Source organism: Mastacembelus armatus, chromosome 23 (assembly GCF_900324485.2).
Source record: "Mastacembelus armatus chromosome 23, fMasArm1.2, whole genome shotgun sequence".
Lineage (NCBI taxonomy): Eukaryota > Metazoa > Chordata > Actinopteri > Synbranchiformes > Mastacembelidae > Mastacembelus > Mastacembelus armatus.
The window spans coordinates 2805667-2833237 of record NC_046655.1 but is presented as its reverse complement, the minus strand read 5'-3'; the positions used below and the strand labels follow the sequence as shown (position 1 = coordinate 2833237).

General features: G+C 40.3%; 1 protein-coding gene and 1 long non-coding RNA gene across 4 annotated transcripts; one reads left to right on the top strand and one right to left on the bottom strand.

Moving 5' to 3' along the window:
• The first annotated feature begins 4070 nt into the window (after nt 1-4070).
• mkln1 (muskelin 1, intracellular mediator containing kelch motifs) lies at nt 4071-27487 on the top strand. Of its 3 annotated transcripts, none has more exons than XM_026327251.1 (18): nt 4071-4179; nt 5302-5371; nt 9106-9248; nt 10173-10261; nt 10357-10466; nt 10976-11168; nt 11335-11412; nt 11700-11765; nt 15523-15635; nt 16063-16275; nt 16453-16674; nt 16832-16961; nt 19575-19722; nt 20444-20558; nt 21372-21511; nt 22022-22124; nt 23022-23076; nt 23471-27487. In XM_026327251.1, the coding sequence occupies exons 1-18, from the start codon at nt 4100-4102 to the stop codon at nt 23590-23592; spliced, it is 2190 nt and encodes a 729-aa protein (XP_026183036.1). In that variant the 5' UTR covers nt 4071-4099; the 3' UTR covers nt 23593-27487. The 3 variants fall into 3 exon arrangements, with proteins under 3 accessions (XP_026183036.1, XP_026183035.1, XP_026183037.1); XM_026327250.1 differs by having other exon boundaries at nt 11335-11451; XM_026327252.2 differs by lacking the exons at nt 4071-4179; nt 5302-5371 and adding an exon at nt 8183-8322 and having other exon boundaries at nt 11335-11451.
• Nucleotides 6395-10980, bottom strand: LOC113142289 (uncharacterized). Its single transcript, XR_003296932.2, has 4 exons — nt 10320-10980; nt 9522-9614; nt 8381-8442; nt 6395-6694 (listed from the first exon to the last, which is right to left on the bottom strand). It is a non-coding gene; the product is annotated as an uncharacterized LOC113142289 (long non-coding RNA).
• Nucleotides 27488-27571: the final 84 nt, after the last annotated feature.

Sequence of the window (27571 nt, the reverse complement as noted above, 5' to 3'; positions counted from 1 at the left end):
GGTAGAGGTGGTACTGGTGCTGATAATAGTGATGAAGATGATGGTAGAGGTGGTACTGGTGCTGATAATAGTGATGAAGATGATGGTAGAGGTGGTACTGGTGCTGATAATAGTGATGAAGATGATGGTAGAGGTGGTACTGGTGCTGATAACAGGGATGAAGATGATGGTAGAGGTGGTACTGGTGCTGATAATAGTGATGAAGATGATGGTAGTGGTGGTGGTACTGCTGCTGGTGACAGTGATGAAGATAATAGTGACAGTGGTTCTGGTACTGGTGTCAGTGATGAAGATGATAGTGGTGGTGGTACTGGTGCCGGTGTCAGTGATGAAGATGATGATAGTGGTGTCAGCACTGCTGCTGGTGATAATGAGGAAGATGAGGCTGATGCTACCTCTTTGTCAGTCAGTCTTTCAGAGTGAAGTCATGATGCATGTGACATCATCACAGAGTGACTAATGCTATGGGGAAACACAGGTGAGCTCAGATTAGAGACAGACAGTCCACAGGTGGCTGTTTGGATCCTCTCACAGCCGTTATCTTATCACAGCCTTCCTCTGCATCAAGTGGAATAACCCTCCTGTTTGCATACACACTTTCTCTGTTTTTCTCTGTGTGTCCACAGGAGGGTTCAATCCAAATCTGTTTAACATGATTATATAAACCAAATCTAATCTAACATGTAGAAATATAATAAAATCATGTTCAGAATTACAATATGGGATGCAGCCACACCTGTCATTGTTACTTATTTTTAAAGCCACTTTCTCTTGTGGGTTTACATCCATACATATAAAATATAACCAGTGCCTTTACATTTGCAGTAAGCTCTGCACTTAGAAGAACTATTATCATTCACTCCATGTCATCAAGCCTGGAAGAGGGCCACTTGCAGATGATTCATCAAAAACTAACACTTTAACCAAAAGTTACAAAAATATCATATTCAAAGTAGGGCTACAGGCAGTGAGTTTCCACACTCTGTCCTGTTTGTGGTGCTTCACTGCTAATTTCAATCTTAACAGATCATAACCGGCCTCTGTTTTCTTGTTTTCCAGACTTTTCTATTAACTGTAAATCCTCACCCAGTCTCCAGATATCCCTTGGCTTTGCCCTCTGATGCCGCCCTGCACACCTGCTACTCATTCTCTTATTATTGTCCTGATGCCCAGACCCACTACATCTTTCCACTTCCCTCATCAGCCACTGCCTTTACTGCTTAATTTGATTATCTGTAGTAGTCAAAACATCCCACATCTCCATCTTTCAGGTTATTGGTATTGGCTGTAGTAGTAGTCTGACTCACTTTATGTTACAAAGCTAAAAAAACCTAAAAAAGTGGCTACTAAGCTCAGAAAAAAGAAGGTAATTCCAAATGTTTCAAATAGATCAGTGCATCTAGCATCAGTAACCGTGCAGACAAGAGAGAGCAGGAGCAGGGTATGTTGAGGGCCATAGCGCCCAGCGAGGCCAGAACGAACATGACTAAGCAGTCAGAACGAAGCCATTGTGAGTATATTTAGTGGCATATATGTACATCTAATTTTTCTGTTCTGGGTTCTTGAGAGTTGGTGGAGATGTGGATTGTAACATGAAAGGGTGTTTCTGATACAGTTATTACAAATACATTTCACGCTGTAACTGAATTATGTATAATAAGTTAAGTTATTACCCTTATTAGTCCCACAATGGGGAAATTACATTACCACTCAGTGAACACACACCCGGAGCAGTGGGCAGTGGGCAGCCCAGGGAGCAGTTGGGGGTTTGGTGCCTTGCTCAAGGGTCTCATCTCAGTCGTAGTATTGAAGGTAGAGAGAGCGCTGGCTATTCACTCCACCCCACCGACAATTCCTGCCAGTCCTGAGACTCGAACCAAGTTACAAGTCCGACTCGCTATCTATTAGGCCATGACTGCCCCACAGTGTATGAAAATGTATAATGTATGTATAAATCAATGAGAAACATGTAAATTTAGTAAATAATAGCAGTGTGGTAGTATGTTTTACTGGCAGTTAGGAACCCCCCTGCCAATTTTTTTGTGCTATCTGCTCTTCTGAATAAGTGACACTACCAGGTCAATGTATCTCCTATTGTACTGCAAAACCCAGTGAGCAAGCAGGCTACCGATTATTGTGCTGATATTTTCATTATCAGTTAATTATCAGTTTAAATGTCACACACATGCTTCTTTAACTGATGGAGATCATGTGATATGATTGAAGGCTCCAGAATACCTGCTAAATGGTCCTTGAGAAGAGACAGTTTTCTCAAACTGTTTGGTAAATGTTAATCTTCAATGTCAATTTATAATTATACTAAGGAAGGAAGTGGGAAGCAATGTGGTGCACTGGTCAGCACTGTTACACCACACCAACAAAGTTAGGGATTCAAATCCTACTCTGTGCAAGGGCTTTCTGTGTTGCGTTTGCATGTTTTCCCTGCATCTATGTGGGCTTTCTTTGGTTTCCTTCTACAGTCCAAAGACATGCAGGTTAGATTGACTGGTGCCTCCAAAGTGAGTGTAGTGAACTATTATACCACTCTGCTGCCCACACTTTAAATTAATATTGTTTATTATTGGACTGCAGCTTTTCTGAATAGGACATCTAGTTCTGCTTTACCTCGTTAAAGCTTCACAGACCTGCTGACATGGCTGTGGAGTCTGCACCAAATAACTGCCAAGTGGAAAATACCAAGCCTAAGCACAGGAAACAAACTGTCAACACATTATTGCTAAGCACAATAAGAGCATAGTAAAAAATATACAATCTGTACTGGACTTTATAGCATTTGATATCAACTAACCCATGAGTAAATAAAATTAAACTGGTAACATTCACGTACTGCAAGTTCAGAAGGTGGTGATGGTGAACAGAGAAAGGAAGAAGTGCACTATAATAAGTTTCAGTAAAAGAGTTCCAGATAACTGAAATAAAGCTATGTTCACATTACTCACCAGATGATTCATGCACCCTGTAAACTAACAGTGACTCCACACTGAGATCACTCTGAAAAGGTGCTTTCAGAAAAATGCTGCAGCGCTTAAACTATCTTCGTTTCAGAGAGGGGCCATTTCAGGGTTTTTTTAGGCCATATAGCCTCAAAATACCTACACATGACACAAATCAGATTTTTAAAATGTGTTCGTGACGTGACAAGCATGGCAAGATAGAGGAGAACAAAGAAGGGCTTGATAGGATTGGATAATAGGACAAATAATTGTCATACAGAATGTTTTTTATTGCTTTAATATTAAAGGTAAACATAAAGATAGAAAGACTCCAAGGGACTGTATTTTAAAATTTCTAACATATCTTTTGCAGGACAAGAGGCTGAAGTTTATTACCTCATGCAACATATATTTGTCAGGCTGAAATACGAAAAAATCATGCTTACATACACCTTATTTGTAACAGTACTTTGTTTGCAAGCAAAGAACTTTTTATTTTAATATTTTTTGTCTTGTGATCATTTTAACAGTATTTATTCATTTTATTGCTTTAGGATCCAGCCATGGGTGTGGTCCATACATTGGTACTTCTCACCTTCAATGTGGAGATTGGCATTTAACCTGGCATCTGGGCAAGAGGTGGGGTACACCACAGGTGACAGGTCAATTTACAGTTTTTATATATTCAGAAATACATAGTTCCCAAATGCTGTCCATGAAGGCCGGGTTACCTACTAGAGCAGGCACACAATTACCCTGGCATGATACAAACCCTATGCTGGTGACTGGCTTATGCTCATTTGGGATATGGTATTCTCACATGTCAACTTTCTAAGATGAAACAGGCCTGGTACATCAAGTAATTACTTTTATTTCTATGAATTACGCCTTAGATAAATGTTCTGAGGTCCTAGCAGTTTTGGCTAGAGCTTAGAGAAGTTTTTTTTTTTGCTGTACAGATTGCGTAGCCTCCTAAAGCCAATTTCTGAGTTTATTTTGACTTGAACAAATGATATGGAGAAAATATGACAATGAGAAGACCTGATGTGTACTTGTGATAAAGATGGAGAAAGTGCAGGGCCTGTCCCTTTAAGGCTGTCTGGGCTTCGTGCTCGCCTCCCGCTGCTTGTTTTTTCTGCAACAAGATGGCTGTCGTTCTTGAAAGCAGAGTTCTTACTTTCACCGTTTTTAAATGGAGCTCTTATTCCTCCACATACTTGCCTGAGTGAGTAATGCGCACAGTAAACGCCCCAGGGTATGCATTAGATTTTGGGGCTTTTGTCGGCACAATGCACCGGTGTTTCTTCCAGACGGCCCGACTAGCCTAGCTCCTCTGCGATTCCAGCTAGCTAGTGCGTTAGCTTTGTTAGCAGCGCCGGGTTCGCTTGGTTTGTATACAGAGCCGCCCGGTAGTCCTGGTGCTGATGGTGCTTTGAAGCGTTTATGGCAGCTAAACTGTGGTTTACTAAAGATCGAATATTAAAGTTAGATAACATAATCTTTAGATATTTCCCCGAATTTCTATAGATGCTCACCAATCTCATTGAGTAAGCACAGATGGGATTGGTTTCTTCTGCGCTGTCCCTTCGATTTGCTGCGTTGTTTACATTACGTTAAGTTATGTTTTCTTCTCTTTAGAATAGCTTGACTCGAGGTAGCAGCCTTTAGTGCTCAGTGATAAACCAGCTCAGCACATTGTATGCAACCTCAGACTAATGGGCTGTCCCGAATTAGGTTCAGTATTTGCAGTCCGGTACACTATTATGTTAACAACGAACATCCACGTTAGCTCCCTGAACTCCAGGGCTCGTGAAGGAAACGGCAACTAGCTGCTGTTATCTACCGTCTGCTTTAGCTAAAGCAGCTAATCAGCTTGTTTACTGGCTAGCTGAAACTGCTGTTATGAAACCAGCACTCATCGACACTCCCAAATGTTAAAAATCATATTTAAAGCCAGTCATAGTTTTGGAGCCTGTTGCTCGCTCACCACTCAGACACAGTTTAGCTGTAGCGCACGGTAATGCTAGCTAACAACAAGAATATATGAGGTCACTGTAACGTTACTATAATACTTAGCTAGATACATTGGACAGGTGCACCTGCTAAAAGAACATCTATCTATCTATCTATCTATCTATCTATCTATCTATCTATCTATCTATCTATCTATCTATCTATCTATCTATCTATCTACCTACCTACCTACCTACCTATCTACCTACACGCGCACTGTGTATTCTGATCTACAATTAGTTGCGATGCCAAATTTTATCGAATGTCTTTATTTTTTGTTGTTACTGTCACGTACACAAAGACAACAGGACTTCATCACTCTTTCTCTTTTTAGGAATATCTTGGTGGACAAACCCAATGATCAGTCTTCTAGGTGGTCTTCTGAGAGCAACTACCCTCCACAGGTAGGTTCACTATTGCACAAACCGTCTCTTCATTATGACTTCACTGTGCCAGAAGGAGCTCAGAATATAGCATGCTGAAATGATTACACAAAATCAGGGAGTGACAATAGTTTGGAGGAGAGAATGCCTTAGGTGAATTATGCACTGTGATCTGAACAATGACGTAGTCATTAAAACCAAATTGTGAAGTCAACACTGTAAATGTTTTTAACATCTGTATGTAGGCTAACCTTCCTACAGTTGGAGAGAAGCAGTGTAGTTATGTACAATAACGCATCTTGAAGATGGTAATAATAGGTACATGGCTTTTCCCTTATTTGAGCATTCTTTAACTCGGAGCTCAGCCCATTTCTCCAGCTTGAAGGGTCTCCCAAAGCTCTTATTTCTGCTCTGAGTAACATGTGAGGAGAAAACGCTGAGGAGCCACAAGTGGTCTTTTAACAGTCTGACACACCTGTGTTGGTTATCTGCTGGTGATTGGATGCAGAAGCTCATCAGGCTGTGATGAAACCTCATCCCAGTGTCATTACAGTCGTTAAGGAGAACAAATAGTAACAGAACAATGTAAAACTCCCAAGAGATTTATTTAATATGTTTTCACCATCACCATCTCGTTAAAATAGTGGTTCTCTAACTCTGGGTGTGGTTAATCAAAGAACCATGAACGATTTTCTTTTTCCATCTGATATTTCTCTTTAAGGTTTACTGTTATTTGCTACTGTCATCAAGGAGAGGAACAGAGTTTCATGACATTCAGCAATAAACACATTTTACCTATTCTCTGGCATTTCCATCCATTCACATACAATTACTCTATCATGTGGCAACAGTGCAGCACTTAAGATCATACCAATACCAATCATGCCAGTAGCTTTAGTTAATGTTCATGTCAAACATCAAAATGACAAACTCTTTGACCTCATTATTATCACTGGTGGCAGACAGACTGGTTTAGACTATTTATGAAACTGCTGATCTCCTGGAATTTTCACAGCAGTCTCTATTAAACAAAAAACATTCCGTGCACAGCCAGAGATGCTTTGTTGATGAGAGAGATCAGAGGAGAATGGCCAGACTGGTTTACAATAACCACTCTTTATTTTTAAAGTTGCTTTATTAACTGTAGTGGGCAGAAAAGCACCAGAATAAACACATTCAACCTTGAGGCTAACTGGCGAAAACAGCAGAAGACAATGTCTGGTGTATGTTGGCCAAGAATAGATATCAGAAGGTGCCCTGTGATGAACTGGTGACCTGTCCAGGGTGTATCCCTGCCTTTCTCCCGAAGAGAGCTGGGATAGGCTCCAGCAGATCCCTGTGACCCTAAATAGCAATAAACAGGTATGGATAATGGATGGATGGGTGCAGACTCTCAAAAACTGAACAGTTGCAGACTGAAAAAACATTGACTGGTCTGATGTGTCTGCTAAGCTCTAATGCGACACACAAATGGGGCAGTCAGAATGTGGTTTCAACAGACATAGCATAAATCCTATGTGAATATTGTTGCTAACCATGTGTATCACTTTATAGCCATAGTTTACAAATTTTCTACTTTCTACTTGCATGATAATGCACAATGACACAAAGCAAAAGCACTCTCATGCGTGTTTCATGAACGTGACATTGAGTTCAGTGTACGTCAGTGATCACCTCTGATATCGGATAAAAGAAAAGTCAGCCAAAGGAATCTTTCCATCATCTTGTCCAGTCCATGCCACGAAAAACTGGGGCTGTTTTCAGAGCTCATGGGACTCAATATTAGCATGGTGTTCCTCATGAAGTGTTTTCGCAAGTGTCTTTACTTAATTTGCATTTTAAAGATAAACTGGATTATTGAGTAATGAATTTACAAACAATATAATTAAAAGAAGTTGCAATAATGCAATAAAAAAATGCACTGCTGCCATTAGAAATGGTTCATGTGTATCCAGTGTCTGAGCAATGAACTGAGTGATCTGAGCGCAGTTAAAATACAGACCGCAAGTTATGAATAAATGTGCAGATGTTTGTCAAATGGTTTTAATATAATCAAACAAAAAATGAAGAAGAAACATTGAGCCCATTTGGTGTTTATCCTTATTAGTATTTCAACAGTAAGTTAATAGGCAAATACAAACTCCGAACCAACAAAGGTTGCCATATAACAACCTGGATCAAGCTGAGCTATTGTCATCAGAAGCAGACATTGCTTCACATGACAGGATGTCTCATTTCTCTAATTTGCCCCATAAATCCCTCATTCGTTGCCTTTGGGTTGGACTAAGACGTAACTGAAAGGTTCAATGTGTAATGTTTAGAGTAATTTATTTGCAGAAATAGAATATAATGTTCATAAATATGTTGTCATCAGTGTGTAATCACTGAAACATACCAACCATTGCATTTTCTTAATCTTAGAATTAGTCTTTTGACTCTACATACAGGGTGGGGCTCCTTTTACAGAGGCAGTCATGTTGCTTCACCATGTTTCTACAGTAGCCCATAAGGGACAAACCAAGCACTGGCTCTAGACAGGGAACTGGGTTTTGTTTTAAAAGTGACGGCCACCATATCCTTTCTTGAGCCTGGAAACGGGGCTGAGGTGTGAGGGGTACTCAGAAGGCTGCATTCTGCAATCTCACCATTATATGCTGCTACATCTTTCACAATTTACATGTTGCACTATTAAGGAAACATGGATTGGATTGGAACATTGGAACATTTACAAACAAGGCTTTCATTATAGAAAGAAAAATACTTCATATCTAATCAATGCATTGGTCCTTGAAGCAGATAAGTATTGGTTTTATGAATATATCAAAATATACACTTCTACTCCTACAGAGGCTTAATCTTTTATCAGTTCTGTTTTTTTCTACCATTGAAAGGTTGTTTTGTCTTTGTGTTTCTTGCAGTCATTGACTGACAGCTGTGACACTGTGGTAGGGAGATTGAGGTTAAGTTTCAAGGTTTGTGTTGTATGGCAAGAGGAAATTAAGCATTTCAAAACAATGGTTAACCACTCACCCTTCAGTTTGTGTGCGGTAGTCTGAAAATTCTCTCAGTGTTTATTTCTGGTAGAGCAGGGCCTGCAAAATTGAAATATGAAATAGACATCTCAGAACCCAGGCTGCAATGGTTTGTTCCTCCAATCTCCTAACCAAATAAAATATTGTGTGGGCCACATTACAGGCAAGGAACTGTAAATGTCCTTAAACATATGAGTCATTGCAGAAACCTGATGGGAAGATGAAGCTTTTTTTATGTTGAATCATGACAAACCTGGACAAAAACAAATCAATGCCTGACAGGTAAAGCAAATTTCAGTGAAGTCACTTTTATTTCTGATCATAAATTCATGTGTTAAGACTCATGACATCAGTAATAAAATGTAATTTCCATATTAATAAATTCTCAGTAAATGGAGTGGATGTAAAAATTGTTCAGTGACATATTTAATCAGTGTTCTAGCCTGAGGTCCCAACTCATCCTGCTGTAATGGCCACCAGCGTTATGTCAGTGGATGTCCTGGCTTGTTAGAGCAGCAGTGATCTGACCTGCAGTCATAGATTGTATGTAATGCCACTTACCTGGTCAAATTATGTTCATTAAGATAATAAGCAGGTCTTTTCACATGTTCTGGTCTGCCATAAGCACAGGCAGTAGCCCTTAAACACTGACAGCATCATCTCTTTCCTCTGTGTGTTCAGTCTATTTGATGTTTCTCTCATTATTGCCCTTGCTTTTTTCAGTTTTTAATCCTGAAATTGGAAAGGCCAGCAATTGTTCAGAGCATCACATTCGGGAAGTATGAGAAGACTCATGTCTGCAACCTAAAGAAATTTAAAGTGTTTGGTGGGATGAGTGAAGAGAACATGACTGAGCTCTTGTCCAGGTAAGATGTCACTGATTATGAAAGATCAAATCTTTTTTGAGATTATTGCCATCAGAAATGACTGAATTTGTAGTACAGCAGTTTCTGTTATGAGTGAAGGACGTTCTGTCTTAGAAGAACTTCAGGTGAAATGAAGTCATAGGCAGAGGCAATAAAGCATCTATGAGGATGTCAGATGATTAATGTTTGAGATTGTTTTTGTCTGAAAAATCTGTGGAATCAGATATTTAGCCCCTTGACCTGTTACACTACCAAAAATAAGAAACCACTTACATTTTGTAAAAGTCATTCATCCATTATGGGATGCTACTGCTCGGGAAAAAACAGGTTTATGAACTAAAGTCCTCTGCAGTTCACTGAGAAGACCTTAAAAGGAAAAAGAACAGAAAAAAAAAGAGAAAAACCAAATAAATTCATTTAATTTTAAGATAACGTCATCTTTTGTATTTCATTCAAAAAGAATTTCAAAGAAGTTCCACCATTAAAGAAATACCATTATATTAATATTTTCCAACATCTTTTCCTTTAAATAAAAATGATAAATTTCAGCCAAATAAGTTTATACCTGATGGTAGTAAATTGTTGCCATTTCTGTTTTATATTGTTATATTCATAATGTGTAGAAGTGTAGTAGATAAGGATGGGTTTACTGGATTTTTTCCAATGCTGCAAAGTTATGCCAGTAATTGGTGAGTCACATCAAACAGCAGTCTAAACCATGCAGCTTCACGACATTACCAGTCAGCCTGTTTGTTAAAAAAGAGGCCAGATCATAGCTGTGAGCTGACAAATGGAGTTTGGTTTACTGCCAAAGTTGGACCGCTGTCCAAATGTACCATCATATGGTTGATGTTGGGATCGTAACCTGCTGATGTCATTTGTGAAACAGCTGCATCATCTTCATTTTTTTTCTTCCTCCTTCAGTGGCCTTAAGAATGACTACAACAAGGAGACGTTCACTTTAAAACACAAGATAGACGAGCAGATGTTTCCCTGCAGATTTGTCAAAATAGGTGAGGGCTGATACACTTTGACAAGTGTGTGTGCCTTGTGCTATATGGTGAACATTACCTGTGCTTTTTCTGAATCTTGTCTTCCTCTCTCTCAGTGCCTCTTATGTCTTGGGGTCCTAGTTTTAACTTCAGCATCTGGTACATTGAGCTGCATGGTGTTGAAGATCCTGATGTGGTGCAACCCTGCCTTAACTGGTATAGCAAGGTAACCACTGTTGATTGCCTGGATTTTGAACTCAATGTGTGAATTACAGAGTTGTCAGGCCTGAAGCTGTAAGTAGAAGGGTTAATCAGATAATCAAAATGTCATTGAGTAAGCCCATTAAGAATATGGTGATACCTACAGTTTGTTATCGTTCATCAAACCAATTTGATAATATTAACATTCCCACGTTTGGTAGCTTAGCCTAATCACAAAGGGAACATGGAATTCACATAAGAACCACAGTAGCACTGGACCACTGTAACATCCTTTAAAATAAGGCTCGTGGTGCAAGTTAGTCAAACAAAACTATCGGTAAACAAACAGTAAAATACTAGCTATGTATGTGGCGAGAATTTGTATTAAGGATATTTCAAGTTAAATACACAGCTTCAAATGGGATTATCCAATCATGAGTTTCATCTACTTCTGTGACAGTAGAAGCAGAGCTGAAAATCATTTGTTGAGTGATTTGACCCTTTACCTCTTTCATGTTAACTTTACCATTACAGTACAGAGAACAGGAAGCCATCCGCCTTTGCCTCAAGCACTTTCGGCAGCATAACTACACAGAGGCCTTCGAATCGCTGCAGAAGAAGACTCGGATAGCATTGGAGCACCCCATGCTTACACACCTGCATGAGCGGTTGGTTCTGCAAGGAGACTTCGATGCCTGTGAAGAGCTCATAGACAAAGCTGTGAGAGGTAATGTGGCTGGTTAACAACATTAAAACATTCATGGTTACTGCTGAGTTCAGATGTTGCTTTTTGAATTTTTAGAATGATTACTAGTAAGATCCTCTGACATACCAGGTTTCTGATTGTGTTCATGGTGGCTTTGCCCTAATGAATCCTCTTCTCTCCTTGCTAGATGGTTTGTTTAACCAGTATATCAGCCAGCAGGAGTACAAGCCCAGGTGGAGTCAGATCATCCCAAAATGCAACAAAGGTACAAGCGCCCAAGAAATCAACCGAGACGACATGAACAGTGAGACCATCTATTCAAGCGGGAGACCTTCCCGATCTGTCAGTCCAGCATTTCAGTACACAGAAAGCTCTCTGGCCTTGTAGCTAAACCACTGCTGCCTTCCCTTTTTTGTTGCTTCCCTCTCGCCTTTTTCTTTTCCCATGTTCCACACATCCTACATTATCCACTCTCTGACTTTCCTCTGCGTCATATCCCATCTCCCACTCTCATACACCGTCCTTGTGTCCTCCTTCCTCTTCTCTTTCCAGGTGATGGCGACGACAACAGACCAGGGATGCGGGGAGGACATCAAATGGTCATTGACGTCCAGACTGGTGAGACCCACGCAGACAGTGTTATGACTTGGCTGTTCAGCTGATGCTATGAGTCATGTCTTCCTACGCAGACTCAAAATACAAAGCTCTATTACTGTGTAATTAAATTAACCCTCCCTCCTGCCTCCTCCACCTCCAACCCTTCTCCTCCAATAGTCTCCTGCAGCACATTACTCACCACTTTGTTTTGACAGAGACACAAATCTATTGTGGTTGTTTCTTTTTTTTTTAATCTGGTGATGCTGCTGGTGTAGTTCCCTACTGGTGGTGTAGTTCCCTGCTGGTCAGCTGAAAAATAAATGCCTGTGTTTTGTGCATGTATGAGAAAGAGTGATGAATTCTGCAACTGGTGTCAAACCCGGGAGAAGGCATTACATCCCTCTAGTCTGTGTTGTAGGCAGCACACTCTGACTTCTGTGCTCTGGTAGTCGGTAGTAGAAGCTGCTCCTAGATGGTTGCCTCCAGTTACAAAAAATCAGGATTATGTGGCAAAGCTCATCTACAGCTGGCAGGAAATTGTTAGGACTGTGGTTGGGGGCTGTTATATTCACTACATAGTAAGAGTCAGAGTGCCATGGCCATTGAGCTGGACAGTCTAATTCACCATTGCGCTAACATGAAATCTCTGGTGTCCAGAACAACACAGGGCAGTGTTTATATCAAAAAGGAATAGTGTGTGAATGCACTACACAATGTATCAAACACTGTTTTTGTTTTTTTAAGAAAGTGTAGCAATTCATATTCACTATAAGGTCATGTATATATGCAAATGTCATTAAATGTAAGCCTGAGCCTCAGCTGGAACACATGGCATGAAGTTGACCAAATAGCCTTACAATATCCATAACAAAACATCAAGGGGAAAATCACTGACTTGGCCAGTCCACATTATTGCACCTCTTCACCTCGACAAGCTCTTTAGATGTTCAGATCTTTGTCCTACTGATTGATTCAAATGTTTTCTAATAGTTTTGATGCATTGACCATAGGATGTTCCTGGACGCATCTGACATTTATTTATGATTTCATTACTCATGGAAACAAGATGAATGTACTGTGTCTATTCCATTTGCATTTCCCACACTTGTAAAGAAACATTATTGTATTTGACAGATGAGGTGGTATGCTTTGGTTCATGAGCAGTTCCTTTTTTCTCCACACCTTCCCCTTTCCATGATTATGATAGAATCAGATTTTTTGTTTCTTTCAGTTTCATTGAGAAAACTTGCATTTTGTTTTGTGAACTGCTGTCTGATCTTTATGGTCAATGGCTGATCCAAGTGTTTCTTTGATGGATCATATTGGCTCTGATTGTCTGATCAAATTCCATCCATTTATTTTCTTCTGTGCATTAGCCGTAGACACTGTTCCACAAATGTTTGCTAAAAAACTGTATGAGTTTCATAATGCATAGCCTTTTGAGTGAGGAAATTGTCCAGATCTATTTTTAGATATCAAAAGAAATCATTTCACAGATGCACCACACAGCTAATGTGCTATTTTTGGTTGAAAAATACAGATGGGCTTCAGTCTTTTCTTTATACACGGGATGGAGAGAGAGACCTCCTGTACAAATCACAAAGGATATTTTGCAAATGATTATAGGAGACAGAGATAGAGGTTTTTCTTAGTGTGTGTTTTTTTTTTACTGATTTTAATCTGGGTTTATAATGGACTAAGTGTTCACTGTGCAATAGTATTGAGGTAAAAACTATATGTTACATGTAAATTTTGGAGCTGGCTTGGTACATAATATTAGGAGCAAAAAAGCTGGCACATCACCTTCATTTAGCACTTGTTAGTGGTCACTATCATTAAGACATGTATGAGGGTTTTTTCAGTTATCAGTGAACACATGAAAACACTGCGGGCTGAATATTATGTCATCCCCTCTGTCAACAAAAACCGATTCCACGTCAGTCGATCCTACCACAGGGGAACTATGACCTTAACTTGATTATTCACATTACTTGTGTGTGAGACATAGTTTCTTCTGGAGGGCTAGCAGAGCAGAGTTGAACTGCAGCCAGTACTTCCAGAAACCTAACGTGCACAAATAAGATGTACAGTGGGTACGGAAAGTATTCAGACCCCTTTAAATTTTTCACTTTGTGTCATTGCAGCCGTTTGCCAAAATCAAAAAAGTTCATTTTATTTCTCATTAATGTACACTCAGCACCCCATCTTGACAGAAAAAAAACAGAAATGTAGAAAGTTTTACAAATTTATTAAAAAAGAAAAACTGAAATATCACATGGTCATAAGTATTCAGACCCTGTGCTCAGTATTGAGTAGAAGCACCTTTTTGAGCTAGTACAGCCATGAGTCTTCTTGGGAATGATGCAACAAGTTTTTCACACCTGGATTTGGGGATCCTCTGCCATTCTTCCTTGCAGATCCTCTCCAGTTCTGTCAGGTTGGATGGTGAACGTTGGTGGACAGCCATTTTCAGGTCTCTCCAGAGATGCTCAATTGGGTTTAGGTCAGGGCTCTGGCTGAGCCAGTCAAGAACCGTCAGAGTTGTTCCGAAGCCACTCCTTTGTTATTTTAGCTGTGTGCTTAGGGTCATTGTCCTGTTGAAAGGTGAACCTTCGGCCCAGTCTGAGGTCCTGAGCACTCTGGAAGAGGTTTTCTTCCAGGATATCTCTGTACTTGGCCGCATTCATCTTTCCTTCAATTGCAACCAGTCGTCCTGTCCCTGCAGCTGAAAAACACCCCCACAACATGATGCTCCCACCACCATGTTTCACTGTAGGGATTGTATTGGACAGGTGATGAGCAGTGCCTGGTTTTCTCCACACATACCGCTTAGAATTAACGCCAAAAAGTTCAATCTTGGTCTCATCAGACCAGAGAATCTTATTTCTCATAGTCTGGGAGTCTTTCATGTGTTTTTTGGCAAACTCTGTGTGGGCTTTCATGTGTCTTGCACTGAGGAGAATCTTCCGTCGGGCCACTCTGCCATAAAGCCCCGACTGGTGGAGGGCTGCAGTGATAGTTTTACTTTACTTTGTGGAACTTTCTCCCATCTCCCTACTGCATCTCTGGAGCTCAGCCACAGTGATCTTTGGGTTCTTCTTTACCTCTCTCACCAAGGCTCTTCTCCCACGATTGCTCAGTTTGGCTGGACGGCCAGGTCTAGGAAGAGTTCTGGTCGTCCCAAACTTTTTCCATTTGAGGATTATGGAGGCCACTGTGCTCTTAGGAACCTTGAGTGCTGCAGAAATTCTTTTGTAACCTTGGCCAGATCTGTGCCTTGCCACAATTCTGTCTCTGAGCTCCTTGGGCAGTTCCTTCGACCTCCTGATTCTCATTTGCTCTGACATGCACTGTGAGCTGTAAGGTCTTATATAGACAGGTGTGTGCCTTTCCTAATCAAGTCCAATCAGTTTAATTAAACACAGCTGGACTCCAATGAAGGAGCAGAACCATCTCAAGAAGGATCAGAAGAAATGGACAGCATGTGAGTTAAATATGAGTGTCACTGCAAAGGGTCTGAATACTTATGACCATGTGATATTTCAGTTTTTCTTTTTTAATAAATTTGCAAAAATTTCTACATTCCTGTTTTTCTCTGTCAAGATGGGGTGCTGAGTGTACATTAATGAGAAATAAAATGAACTTTTTTGATTTTGGCAAATGGCTGCAATGACACAAAGAGTGAAAAATTTAAAGGGGTCTGAATACTTTCCGTACCCACTGTATATTGTGTAGCTTCAGCTTGTCCACTCATTGACCAGTTGCTTCCTCCCTGCAGAGACCGTGTACCTGTTTGGAGGTTGGGATGGGACACAGGACCTGGCTGACTTTTGGGCTTACAGTGTTCAGGAGAACCAGTGGGCCTGTATCTCCAGAGACACTGAGAAAGAGGTGAAAGGCTCAGAAAAGACACTAATGCCAAATATTTTTAATAGATCTGTGTAGCATTGGAAAAGACCTCAAACTTTGAGCATGGCTTTTTGAGCACTGAACCGTTTTTTGTGGTTTTTTTGTGTTTAGAGTTTTGAAAACCACACTGTACGTTAAGTATTGTTTGTCTTTTGGCACAGTAAAGTAGATTTTTTTAAAATGAAAACAGGACCAAGTTGTGCTTTTAATTTGTTGGAGGTGGAAATTGTGCTTGTCTTAAAATAAGACTTTGTTGTCTTCATCATTGTCAAAGACTGATGATTGTAACCGGCTTAGCACATAGTATCCCACTCTTTAAAACTGGTTATTGATGTTACACACTAAATGTGTATAAGTGAGAAACAGCATTTCATGTCCTTTCATTGTCTGCCTTCTGTGCACCGATCAGAATGGTCCAAGTGCCCGTTCCTGCCACAAGATGTGCATCGACTCCCAGCGGCGTCAGATCTACACACTTGGCCGGTACTTAGACTCCAGCGTCAGAAACAGCAAGTCTCTAAAGAGTGATTTCTACCGCTATGATATCGACGCCAACACCTGGACGCTACTCAGCGAGGACACATCAGCTGATGGAGGGCCAAAGTTGGTGTTTGACCACCAGGTAGCTGAAATCACATCACATCTTTAACCTTTCCACACAGTCTGCATTAATGGCACCAGATGAGTATTTGACTTTATAGACTGCAAATAGTAGATGTTTTCAAAGTTTCAGCGTTTTCTCCTGAACATCTCTCTGCCTCTGGTCCTGTTTGTCCTCTGGTCCCCGCTCTTTGTGCAGATGTGCATGGACTCAGAAAAGCACATGATCTACACATTTGGCGGACGGATCCTGACGTGTAATGGCAGTGTGGAGGACACCCGGACATCAGAGCCTCAGTTCAGCGGCCTGTACACCTACCACTGCCAGGCTGGAACATGGAGCCTCCTGCGGGAAGACTCATGTAATGCCGGGCCAGAGGATATCCAGTCCCGCATTGGACATTGCATGCTCTTCCACACAGTGAGTCCAGGCAGCCTGGTTACACATGGGTTGATCTGGTTGAACTGCTATAATAAATTTAATAAGACACTGTTTTCTTGAAAGTAAATCCCAATTTCTGTATTTCTTCCCTTGTATCTCTTTGTTTACTGTACTTCACATTCTCTTTTGCTCACAGAGGAACCGCTGTCTGTATGTGTTTGGAGGTCAGAGGTCAAAGACATACCTCAATGATTTCTTCAGCTACGATGTGGATGGTGATCATGTAGAGATCATATCAGACGGCACCAAGAAGGACTCAGGCATGGGTAAGATTTCAAACCCTTACATATTGAACAGCTTATGATTTATAAAAAACAAGTGGTTGTTTTGTTAGACTGATGTTATTCGATAGTAGGAGTTTGTGAGATGTAAGCAAATAACTTTAAAGACAAATTTCCCTTCTCTTTGTTTTGTGTGTGTTTACTGACAGAAAAAACTAAGGTACAGTTTGGTCACATAATCCTTAGGAAGGAATCTTCCTAAACTGAACTGTAATCATGATGCATTCAGTTAACTGTATTTGGTCTTTAATGAAGCAGCTCTTTCTGTGGTTAAATATTAAATGAATGTCAAACTAATTCCCAAAATGTGTTAATGTATAAAAATTTCCCTTCTCACCTTCTCATGGGTGGTGTGTGCATCTTCCTCAATCTTGGGTCCTCTACCAGAGGCCTGGGAGTTTGAGGGTTCTTAGCAGTATCTTAGCTGTTCCTAGCACTGCACTCTTCTGGACTGAGATCTCTGATGTTGTTCCTGGGATCTGTTGGAGCCACTCTCTCAGGTTGGGGGTCACAGCCCCGAGGGTGCCGATTACCACGGGGACCACTGTTGCCTTCACCTTCCACATCTTTTCTAGTTCTTCTTTCAGCCTTTGGTATTTCTCAAGCTTCTCATGTTCCTTCTTTCTGATGTTGCTATCACTTGGGATTGCTACATCTACCACTATGGCCTCCTTCTGCTGTTTGTCCACCACTACTATGTCTGGTTGGTTAGCCATCACCAGTTTGTCGGTCTGTATCTGGAAGTCCCACAGGATCTTAGCTCGGTCATTCTCCACCACCTTTGGCGATGGGTCCCATTTTGACCTTGGGACCTCCGGCCCATACTCGGCACAGATGTTCCTGTACATTATCATACTTGGATATGGCGTTCCATCCAAAAGGTTTATATTTTCAGCTGACCAGTTCAGCTGAGCAGTTCAGTAGATCTACATGATGGATAGGGGACTGAGTGAAATGCAGCTAAATTATTTTTAAATTTGTTGTGATTTTGATTAACTATCCTCTTGCCTTGTGAAAATGACAAATTGTCAGCTTAAAAATTTCCAGCTTCAGTCATACACTTTCTGCCCTGATAAACAGATATGATGATGACTGAGTTCTGTGCCACACTTTGATCTCCACCTTAAGCACAGTACAACTATATCTGTCTGCCGGCCTCTTACTTCTGACTTACCTTACCCTACCAGAGCCAGACAAGGAGAGACAGTCTGGGCGTAGTGATATTTTAGGAGAGAGGAATAGGAAAATTTAAATGGGTGTGTGAGTGAAACCGGGTAAGAAAGAACAGAATGTTTTGGCAGGAAGGAAACAGCAAGTACAAACAGTTCTCTTTTTTCTGTCTCTCATAATCAGTCTCGCATGTTGATGTGTGTTGTGGGTCAACAGTAGAAGAGCAGCATCTTGTACTGTCTGTAATTCTGTCTGTTGCTCCTACTGCTGTCTGTCACTCCATCTCCTGCCTGTGGCTCCTCCCTCCTGTCTGTCGCTCTGCCCCTCCCCTCCTGTCTGTCGCTCTGCCCCTCCCCCTCCTGCCTGTCGCTCTGCCCCTCCCCCTCCTGTCTGTCGCTGTGCCCCTCCCCCTCTTGTCTGTTGCTCCTCCCTCCTGTCCATCGCTCTGCCCCTCCCTTCTGTCCGTCGCTCTGCCCCTCCCACCTGTCTGTCGCTCTGCCCCTCCTTCCTGTCCGTCGTTGTGCCCCTCCCACCTGTCTGTCGCTCTGTCCCTCCCACCTGTCTGTCACTGCCTTTCCCTTCTGTCTGCTTCTGCCTCTCGCCTGTGAAGTTTTCTGGGGAAATGTCAGGGAGGGAATCTGCTTAAAATAATCTAATCGATCAGGCCTGACTTGGCAGGACTTTGCTCAGTTTTCTTCCTGTATTAGAAGAGCATAACACATAGTCAGAGATCTGTCCCACAGTGGAGATTGGACTTGTTTTAGCAGTGTTTAAAACTTTATGGAACTGTACTACACATGATGCAACTACACAACAGCTTAAATGCTGTCTTGTTGGACCAATGAGGATTAAGTCTTAATTTAGGTGAAATAAGTACCAAAATGTTAAACCATTTGCACCCAAGTTATTAAACAGAGTTGAAGAAGCTTTTTATAGCTTAGATTAATCAGCTGCTATAGAGGACTGTGTCACCATATTGCAGTTTGCAGTATTAAAATAATTGCAGTCGTTTGATGGAGTTTTCATTTTCAGCAATGCTGGAACTGTCTCCCTGAACAGGGAATTGTGCTACTGCCCTTGCAGTTTTGGTTTCTTACCCTACCCAGAGCAGATCTCAGGTCTGCTGTAAACACAAGAGAACAGTGTGTGTTTTGCGTTTTTCAATTTATATGCTGTTCACTCTGTCTCTGCCGGACCTCGTTGCTATGGCAGCATATAATATGACTGCTCGCTGCTTTACCTTTTTGGTTTATTTCAGGGAGAAGGAAGTTTTATTGTTATTAGAGACTGTCCACATTAAGAATTTTCCCTCTAATAATTAGAAATACTTAAATATTGTCATCTGTTTATCTCAGTTGAATCAGATCTGCCCCAGAAGTAAATATCTTTATCCCTGAGTTGTCCTCCTGTATTTTTTTTTTCCCACAGTGCCAATGACAGGCTTTACACAGAGAGCCACCATTGACCCCGAGCTCAATGAGATACATGTGCTGTCAGGCCTTAGCAAAGATAAGGACAAACGTGAGGAGAACGTGCGCAACTCCTTCTGGATTTACGACATTGCTCGCAACAACTGGTAAGAAACCCAATGAAAAAACACTGTTTAGCAGAGAGCTTTGTGTGTTGTGTGCTGTGTACTGCAGCAGTGAGAAAAGTGTGTCCTCACACACACTGGCAGGAAATGTTTTCACACACATGCATGAAAACAAGACAAACATATCAGCATTTTTCTGCAAATATCAACAGATTTCAGGTTGTGATCTCTCCACACACTGCTGGTTACCCCACTGCATGTTCCAGTGTGTGCGTGCGTGTGCGTGTTGCCTTGATGTTTGGATTGGTGCTTATGAAAGAACAAGCTGTAGCCTTCACTGTTCCAATACACTGATCTCAGCAACTGTTCTTGTACATAATGTCCAGTTAAATAAGTCAAAGAGACACTTGCAGCATTATGTGGACTGTTTCAAATTTCAGTTCAGGACAATGTTAGCAAGGACATTTCTGCTATTGTAGTGAGGTTCCCCACTTCAAAGGATTGTGTATGGCTTCTGACTTTTACCATTTGTCAATCATATATTTTTTTAACAGCATAAATTCAAACTTTCTACTCAAATTTTAGCTGAAGTTCTATTAGGTAAACAAAGACCAACGTGTGTATATATCTGTCACAAACTGAATTTTTTTTGTTGTTTTTTTTTTTTAGGCTTTCAGATTTAGTTTTTTGTCACTAATGTAGGTTTGTGTCTTTGCCCTCTTCCATGTGTGTGTTCATTTCTATTCTATTAATTTCTACTCAGGTCATGTGTATATAAGAATGACCAGGCAGTAAAAGAAAATCCAACTAAGGCTCTGCAGGAGGAGGAGCCCTGTCCACGCTTCGCACACCAGCTGGTCTACGATGAGATGCACAAGGTAACACACAAGCACATTTAGGACACTATCACACAAATTTTGTAACAAACATTCAAATGGTGACATGCCAACTCTTTTTGAAGGGAAGCAGCTCAGTTTGTGAGACTTTTTATTCTTCTGTGCCACGTTAACACCTCCTCAACGGTTTATTCACACACCTGTTTTGTGTTAAATGAGCATCTCCTCCTGCTGCTATTGTTCTGATTTAACAATATCAAAAGATGGAGGCTCTTTAGAGTAGGACCTCTCACAACTTATTCCTTCCCCAAAAGCAAAAAGGAACAGATCTAAGTGTTAAAATTGTGTATAAAAAGATGAGTGGCATAATATTTATGACATCATCTTAATAATTGCCCACAATAACAGGTTGGTTAATAATTAACCAATTCATGAAACACAGTAATCTGGTCACAAAACCATTTTAAACCTCTGTCTCCTCTATATGACTTGTGCCTTCTACTAAATCACAATACATTTGAAGAAGATTAAGTAAATACCTAGGTATTTGCAATATAACCTAAACGACACAAAATAATGACTAACATGATCTAAAATTGCAGCATTTCTAGTCCCATTCAGTGTACAGTAGATTAGGCTAAATGTGTTGTTTCATATGACAATTAAAGTCTGAGCCATTTTTCTACTATCAAAATGCATCTATACTCAAGGCTGGAGGCTGCTGCTTATATAATTTGTTTGTGTGTAGGTTTGGATGTGTTTGTGTAATGGGTGTTGACTTTAGTGTTGTTAGTTTTGTGTGTATTAACAGACAAATTATTGTTTAATTAGTATGTATTTGCTGTGTGTTTCTAGGTGCATTACCTTTTTGGTGGAAACCCCGGGAAGTCTTGCTCTCCTAAGATGCGTCTAGATGACTTCTGGTCCCTCAAACTGTGTCGGCCCTCTAAGGAATACCTGCTCCGCCATTGCAGATACCTCATCAGGAAATACAGGTAAGTGCTTTTTAACTCCAGCTGTCACTGCTGACACACTTCTCCAACCACTGCTGTGCTTTATCTGATCAGCACTAATATTGACCTTATTAAACAGATGGGGTGCCATCTGTAGTAACCATTTCACATAAATTGCTTAGTCACTGTGATTTGATAGTGTAACAAAACAGTTTTATGAACTGTATAAGCTATCAACTGTGTAAATTGTAAATGCATCAAACACTTCTGTGTTTGTATTTATTATTAATTGGTTTATAACTTTATTATTTGTATCTTGCTTTGAACTAGCCAAATAAAATGAGAATGTGAAAAATAGAGTTGAAAAAGTTGATCTAAATCAGGTCAGTCATACAAAGGCTTTGGAATCTTCCGTCAGGGTCATGATGAGAAACAGGACTATGTTTGCTTTTGGCTGATTACCATCTAGTGGTTAGTTGTTGTAACTGCAGCCCTGCAGTGCATATATGATGTTTATATGATGTTTACCGTGAGTGTGTTTTGAATGGTCAGGTTTGAGGAGAAAGCCCAGTCAGAGCCTCTGAGTGCACTGAAATATCTACAGAACGACCTGTCACTCACTGTGGATCACACAGACCCTGATGAGACCAAAGAGGTATGGAATTATCTTTAGCTCTAAATTCTGTGTGTCCTTTCGCTTTCTTTAATTTAGTTTTCAGTGTCAGCATACTTTTTAAAGCAGTGACACAGGAGCAAAAGGAACAGATGGAGACCATGAAAATAAATAGAAAGAAAATAAGTAGAAAGAAACCCTTCATGACATCAAGTCATATCATTGACTTCATATCATGGTCAGTTTTTCAGTTTCACTGTGTTTATTGTTATGTTTTTGATCTGCAAAATATTGTGTTGCTAATCGTGAAGAATGAAATGCCTAAACACGGAAACCCAGGGTACAAACTGGCATATGAACACGTTGTTTTCCCTGGCAGGACCGCCTTAATACCCCACTTTAACCTAACAGTACTATATAAGGCACTGTAGCAGTATCACAATTATCAATGACGTAAGTTAATTTTAGAAGTGGATAAAAGGAGTTTACTTGTCTTTAGCCTGTGGTACAGCCCACAATCTGGGGCACCTGTACCAGACAGCAGACTGGATGCCAAAAATCACTATGTGTGTCACAGAAAGCAGCATTACATGATGCATGAAACATGATACAAGAGGTTTGGAAATGTAGAAAGAGCTGCAGAAAGATTAGAGGTCGATGTGTCAAAGCACAGATGTATATTGAGTTACAGTAGAAAGAGGTTGATAGAGACAGAGAAAATATGGATAAAAGCTTTGTGTAAATGTTTGTTTCTGAATTACAGCAAAAGTCAGATTTAATTAGAGTCAGAGCTCCAGCTAGTCACACAGCGATGTACTTCGAAGGTGTAGTCTGCCCTTGTTTGTATGAGGTCGCAGCAGCAGCAGCCATGTTTACTCAGGCTACCTGTTTTGTTCATCATTGTTGAATGTTAAAATGACTCAGATATTTGTGCTTCAGTTTCAGCTTCTGCCCTCGGCTCTCTTCAAGTCCAGCTCTGACTTCATCCCTCTAGGTAAAATCCTGACATATGTGTATACTGAACACTACATGTACTGTATGACCGCACAGAAACATCTTCACACTTGGAGGATTTGTTGCTTTTCTTAAATGTTAGTAAAGTGAATGTGTCTGGGTCAGATACAGATGAAACATCTGAAGAATCATCTTGTCATCACTAATGACACTAATGTGATGGACATTTTTCTAACCAAACATCTGTCTATATATATATAGTTATCAATGATGGAAATAATAAGTTTTTGTTAAGGTGCATTCTGGGATATTACTGGAAGTGGATGAAGACATTTGGTGTGAATGTTGTGTATGTTTCCTTGACACTCTGCTGTCTCTAGTGTCTAGAACACTAGTTGAAATGAACTGTTTTGTGTTTGTTTTGGCGCTCTCAGGTTTTTCAGATGTAGACCAGACGTATGCTCAGCGGACGCAGCTCTTCGACACTCTTGTCAACTTCTTCCCAGACAGCATGACCCCACCCAAGGGCAACCTGGTAGATCTCATCACACTCTAGCCCCTTCCACCTCTGACACACCCACGCCTGTCCTTTCACCTTACCTACTGGACTGACTGAACACCACCTACACACCTGATGGGTGGAAGAGACAGAGACCACTTATTTTTCTATTTCTGAACCCATGCTGGCCAGAGTACTCTTCATTTGGAACAGCTCCATCTCCTTCACACTGAGCTGCTGCTGTCACAGTCTGCGTTACCTGGTGGTGTTGTCATAAACACATACGTCGTCAACACTGTGGTATTTGGATATGAACAAAATTCCACGGCAGCCTGAAGCAGATGTGTATTTGTGAGTTTCCTATTTTTTCCCACAGGATGTCCCTTCTGTACTTTTGTCCTGTTTCTCGGCACACAAAGCCCCTGTAAACTCTGCCAAACACTTTTTCATCTCGGCTTGATCTTTTTTCTCAGAAACATTTAGGCCAAAAAAAGATGATGCAGTTTTTTTTTTTCCTCACAGTTTTTGTGTGTGAGTTTAGGTTTGTGCTTTGGACCCACACAAATACCCTTACATTCGACAACAGGTAACAGTCCAAATTTGGGACAAAACAGCTGATGTCCTTTCTGAGCAGCTGTGAAAGTTCAGTTAAATTTCACTGGTATTGAATTTATTTCAAGACAGGACAGAGTGACCATAGAACAGGGACTCCAGTCTCTTCAGTTCTTCTTCAGTTCAGTTCTTTTCAGCATCTCTACTGCAAAATCAGCTTTCAGTTTGATTGGGTTAGCTTGCTTTTCTGTAACACATGCCCACATTTATGACTCTGATGGCTGTTCAGGTGCAGAATAATTACAGTAGTGTTGTAGGGAAAACGCAGGCGATAAAGATTAATATATAACTAAATAGACTTTTATATTGGTTTTGGTTGTTGCTGACGGAAGGTGAAATTGAATTCCTTTCCTAAGTAATTCATGGACTGTAAATTAATGCTAAGTGGTTATATGGTGTATAAGATATGTAAATATACATATATGATTCTTTTTCAAAGTTTCTAGCACTGAACAGATTCTGTTTAGGATCCTGTTCTTGTCCCTCTTTATCAAAGAGTCAGAGTCCATAACGGCACCGTTCTGGCTCTGCATGTAATATTCAACATTACTTTTTAGAAAGCAATTAAACTAACTGATGTTTGTGAGTGAGGTGCTGGTGCCAGTGGGACAAGATTATTTTTTTTTTTGGCCTGTTTGTTCTGGTGTGTTCTTTCAGTTTGGAAAAGAAGTGGGTGAAATGGCCCTTTTTTCTCATCAAAGCCCCAAATGCCTGAATAGTTTAGTGAAGTAGAGAGCAGGGTTGAGCAGAACCAACCTAAGAAGTTCTTTTCCTCTGAGTCATCCAATACAGTCGTGGAACATACAGCAACTCGTTGGCTACGGTTCCACTTATACCATGACCACTTACCAACACAGTGCTGCATGCCATCAAATCAGAAACACCCGTGCTACCTGTATAACTAGTTTTTGATCTTGCTATTTTTTCTTTTAAATAATATTAAATATTGGCCTCCTATTAACATTACTTTCATTATTTATTAATAATTATTTGCTTGATTAGTTGATTAGTTGTGCTTTGTCTGTTAAATGTTAGAAAGAGGTTTTATCCAAACAGGCCAAAGCCAAACACAGTTATTTAGTTTGCACTAATGTAAAAGTGAGAACTGAAATAAATTACTCACACTAAAATAATACATAATTTTAGAAAACAGCTGCCAACTAATTTTCATTCAGCAAATTGAATAATAGACTAATTGTCAACCCTAATTAAGTATAGCTCCTGTACACCAGAATTGTGTTTATAATACCAGGTAACTCCTTTGGCATAGATATTTGCATAGTACTCACTTAACTTACATCTTCTAAGAGTTATTTTATTGGTTCCAGAAATAACCCTAGCTCTGACCTGGTTGGCCAATCAAAATTGAGAGATTTCAGTGGCCATAGTATGAGATCCTTTTACAGTTATTTCATACTGCATTTGTGTTATGCCATATACTGAGGCTGAGCATTCTCTGTGTCAGTGACTCACTACTGCTTTGGTCTTTTGTCCTAACCTGGCCAAACACTATGCAGAAAGCCCAGAGATAGAGGGGTTTTCTGGGGTCATCTTCCAAAGACTTATTTATTATTTCTGATAATACTTGATTTATTCCCATAGGATGAATGTGAAACTGCTGATATTTAGTTCAAACTGTCCGTGGTCAATGAAGAATGGGATCCTAGCAAAGTTTTTGTAAAAATGAAAATGTATCCAGTGAGATGTATCCAAGTTTTCTCTGCATTCATTAAACAGAAACAGAAGGATGATTGAGTTTACCAGCTAGCAGGTGAGCAGATGCTGCCCAGGTCTTCCATCAGGGGGTCAAAGGTCAGGGTTGGCTACAGGAGGGAAGGCCTGATAGATTCACAGACAGATGAAGATGAAAAGTTTACCTGTTTACCTGCTGATCACCATGTCATACCTGGATGTTAGGATCCATTTTTCATAGGTGCTTACTGCTCACTTAAAGTTCCACTTTTCACTTTCTAGTTTATTGTCTCTTATGAATCTCAGAAGTGTGATCACTAACATCTCACAGACAAAATCAAGTGCTCATTAGTTGGGCAAAAGCAATGTTTGTCTCTCCTGGTGCAGCACCACATGACTTGTCTCTGACACGTCTGCTATGACTGTTAATCCCGTGTGTGTGTATAAATATATATATATATATATATATATGTGTGTGTGTGTGTGTGTGTGTTCACAGGCTGAGTACTGTTTCTGTCTGAAGAACACTGGGGACTGGTGTAGAAAATCATGTTGGCAGAACGTGGTTAAAAGTAAAATGTCAAATTTAAAATAATCTTTTATCTTCAACACTATATAGTCATGAGGATCTTGTGTGCAATCAGAATGAAATCAGTATTTAAGGCTCAAAGACTTGGACTATGTAATTCATATGAATCCCATTACATTGGAATTTTACAGATAATACACACCTATGGCACTTATTTTGAGCTCATATAACCATATGAGATGTGTGTATGTTATGATCTATGTAACATTTACTAAACGGCAACCACCATCACCGGACTGTGCATCTCATGTATTCACACAGCATTTGGGGCGCAGACTTAGGAGTTTGGTTTTCTGAAGTCTAATCCCTGTTGTTCTTAGAAACCCCTGGAAGGTTTTTGTGGACATTATAGAAGTATAAACACATCAGTTGAGTGGGCTTTAATTTGCAGAAAAAAAGAAACAGTTGTATGATCCTTTAAGTGTTAAGACATGAGCTTCTTATTAATTATGTGGGTTTCCCATCCACTGTAACGGTGGGATGCTTTACATTGCATGTGTTTCATATAGTCCAGAGGCATCACTTCCTTTTTTCTGGTTTAAAAGTGCACAGGTATCCAGCCATTAGGTTTACTGTTTGATAACATACATTTTCTCTGAGGATGTTGTTTACTGTGATTGTGGGTGACTGCTGCTGCTGCTGCTGTACCCACCACTGTTAACAATGTTGCTGGTCCATTTATGTCCCTGTTGTGTCACTGCCACTGGAGATGAATCTTTTCCATCACGTCACAGTGAGATTCTGGGTTTCTGTTACCTTGTTTTTCCAGACAGTTTAGCCTGAGCAGGAACCGACTGAAATGACCAGCTCATTTGATCAGTGGAGGAAAATAAACCCTGTATCAAGGACTGCAATGAGATGTTGCTCATTAATATTCTGACTAGTTGTTTTTAAGCAGTAATGTTGGAGAAGGGCATGTCTATTGCGTTTTTGTTCGTGTGTTTATGCCCATGATTTGGCTGCCCTGAAATTAAAACAGATCTGTAAGTATTTAAAAAAACAAAACAAAACAAAAAAAAAAAAAACACACACACCAGAACAAAATGCTTATCTGAGAAATTGAAAATTTAAGTGAGGGGTTATTGATGATGAATTGACAAAATTCAGGGCTCATCTTGATTGCTGTAGCTTTTTTTTTTTTTT

Coding starts and splice junctions, on each gene's coding strand:
- mkln1 (XM_026327250.1), top strand. CDS start 4,100: ATGGCTGTCGTTCTTGAAAGCAGAGTTCTTACTTTCACCGTTTTTAAA. Junction 19,723..20,443: donor GACATTGCTCGCAACAACTG/GTAAGAAACCCA, acceptor ATTTCTACTCAG/GTCATGTGTATATAAGAATG. Junction 23,077..23,470: donor CTCTGACTTCATCCCTCTAG/GTAAAATCCTGA, acceptor TGGCGCTCTCAG/GTTTTTCAGATGTAGACCAG.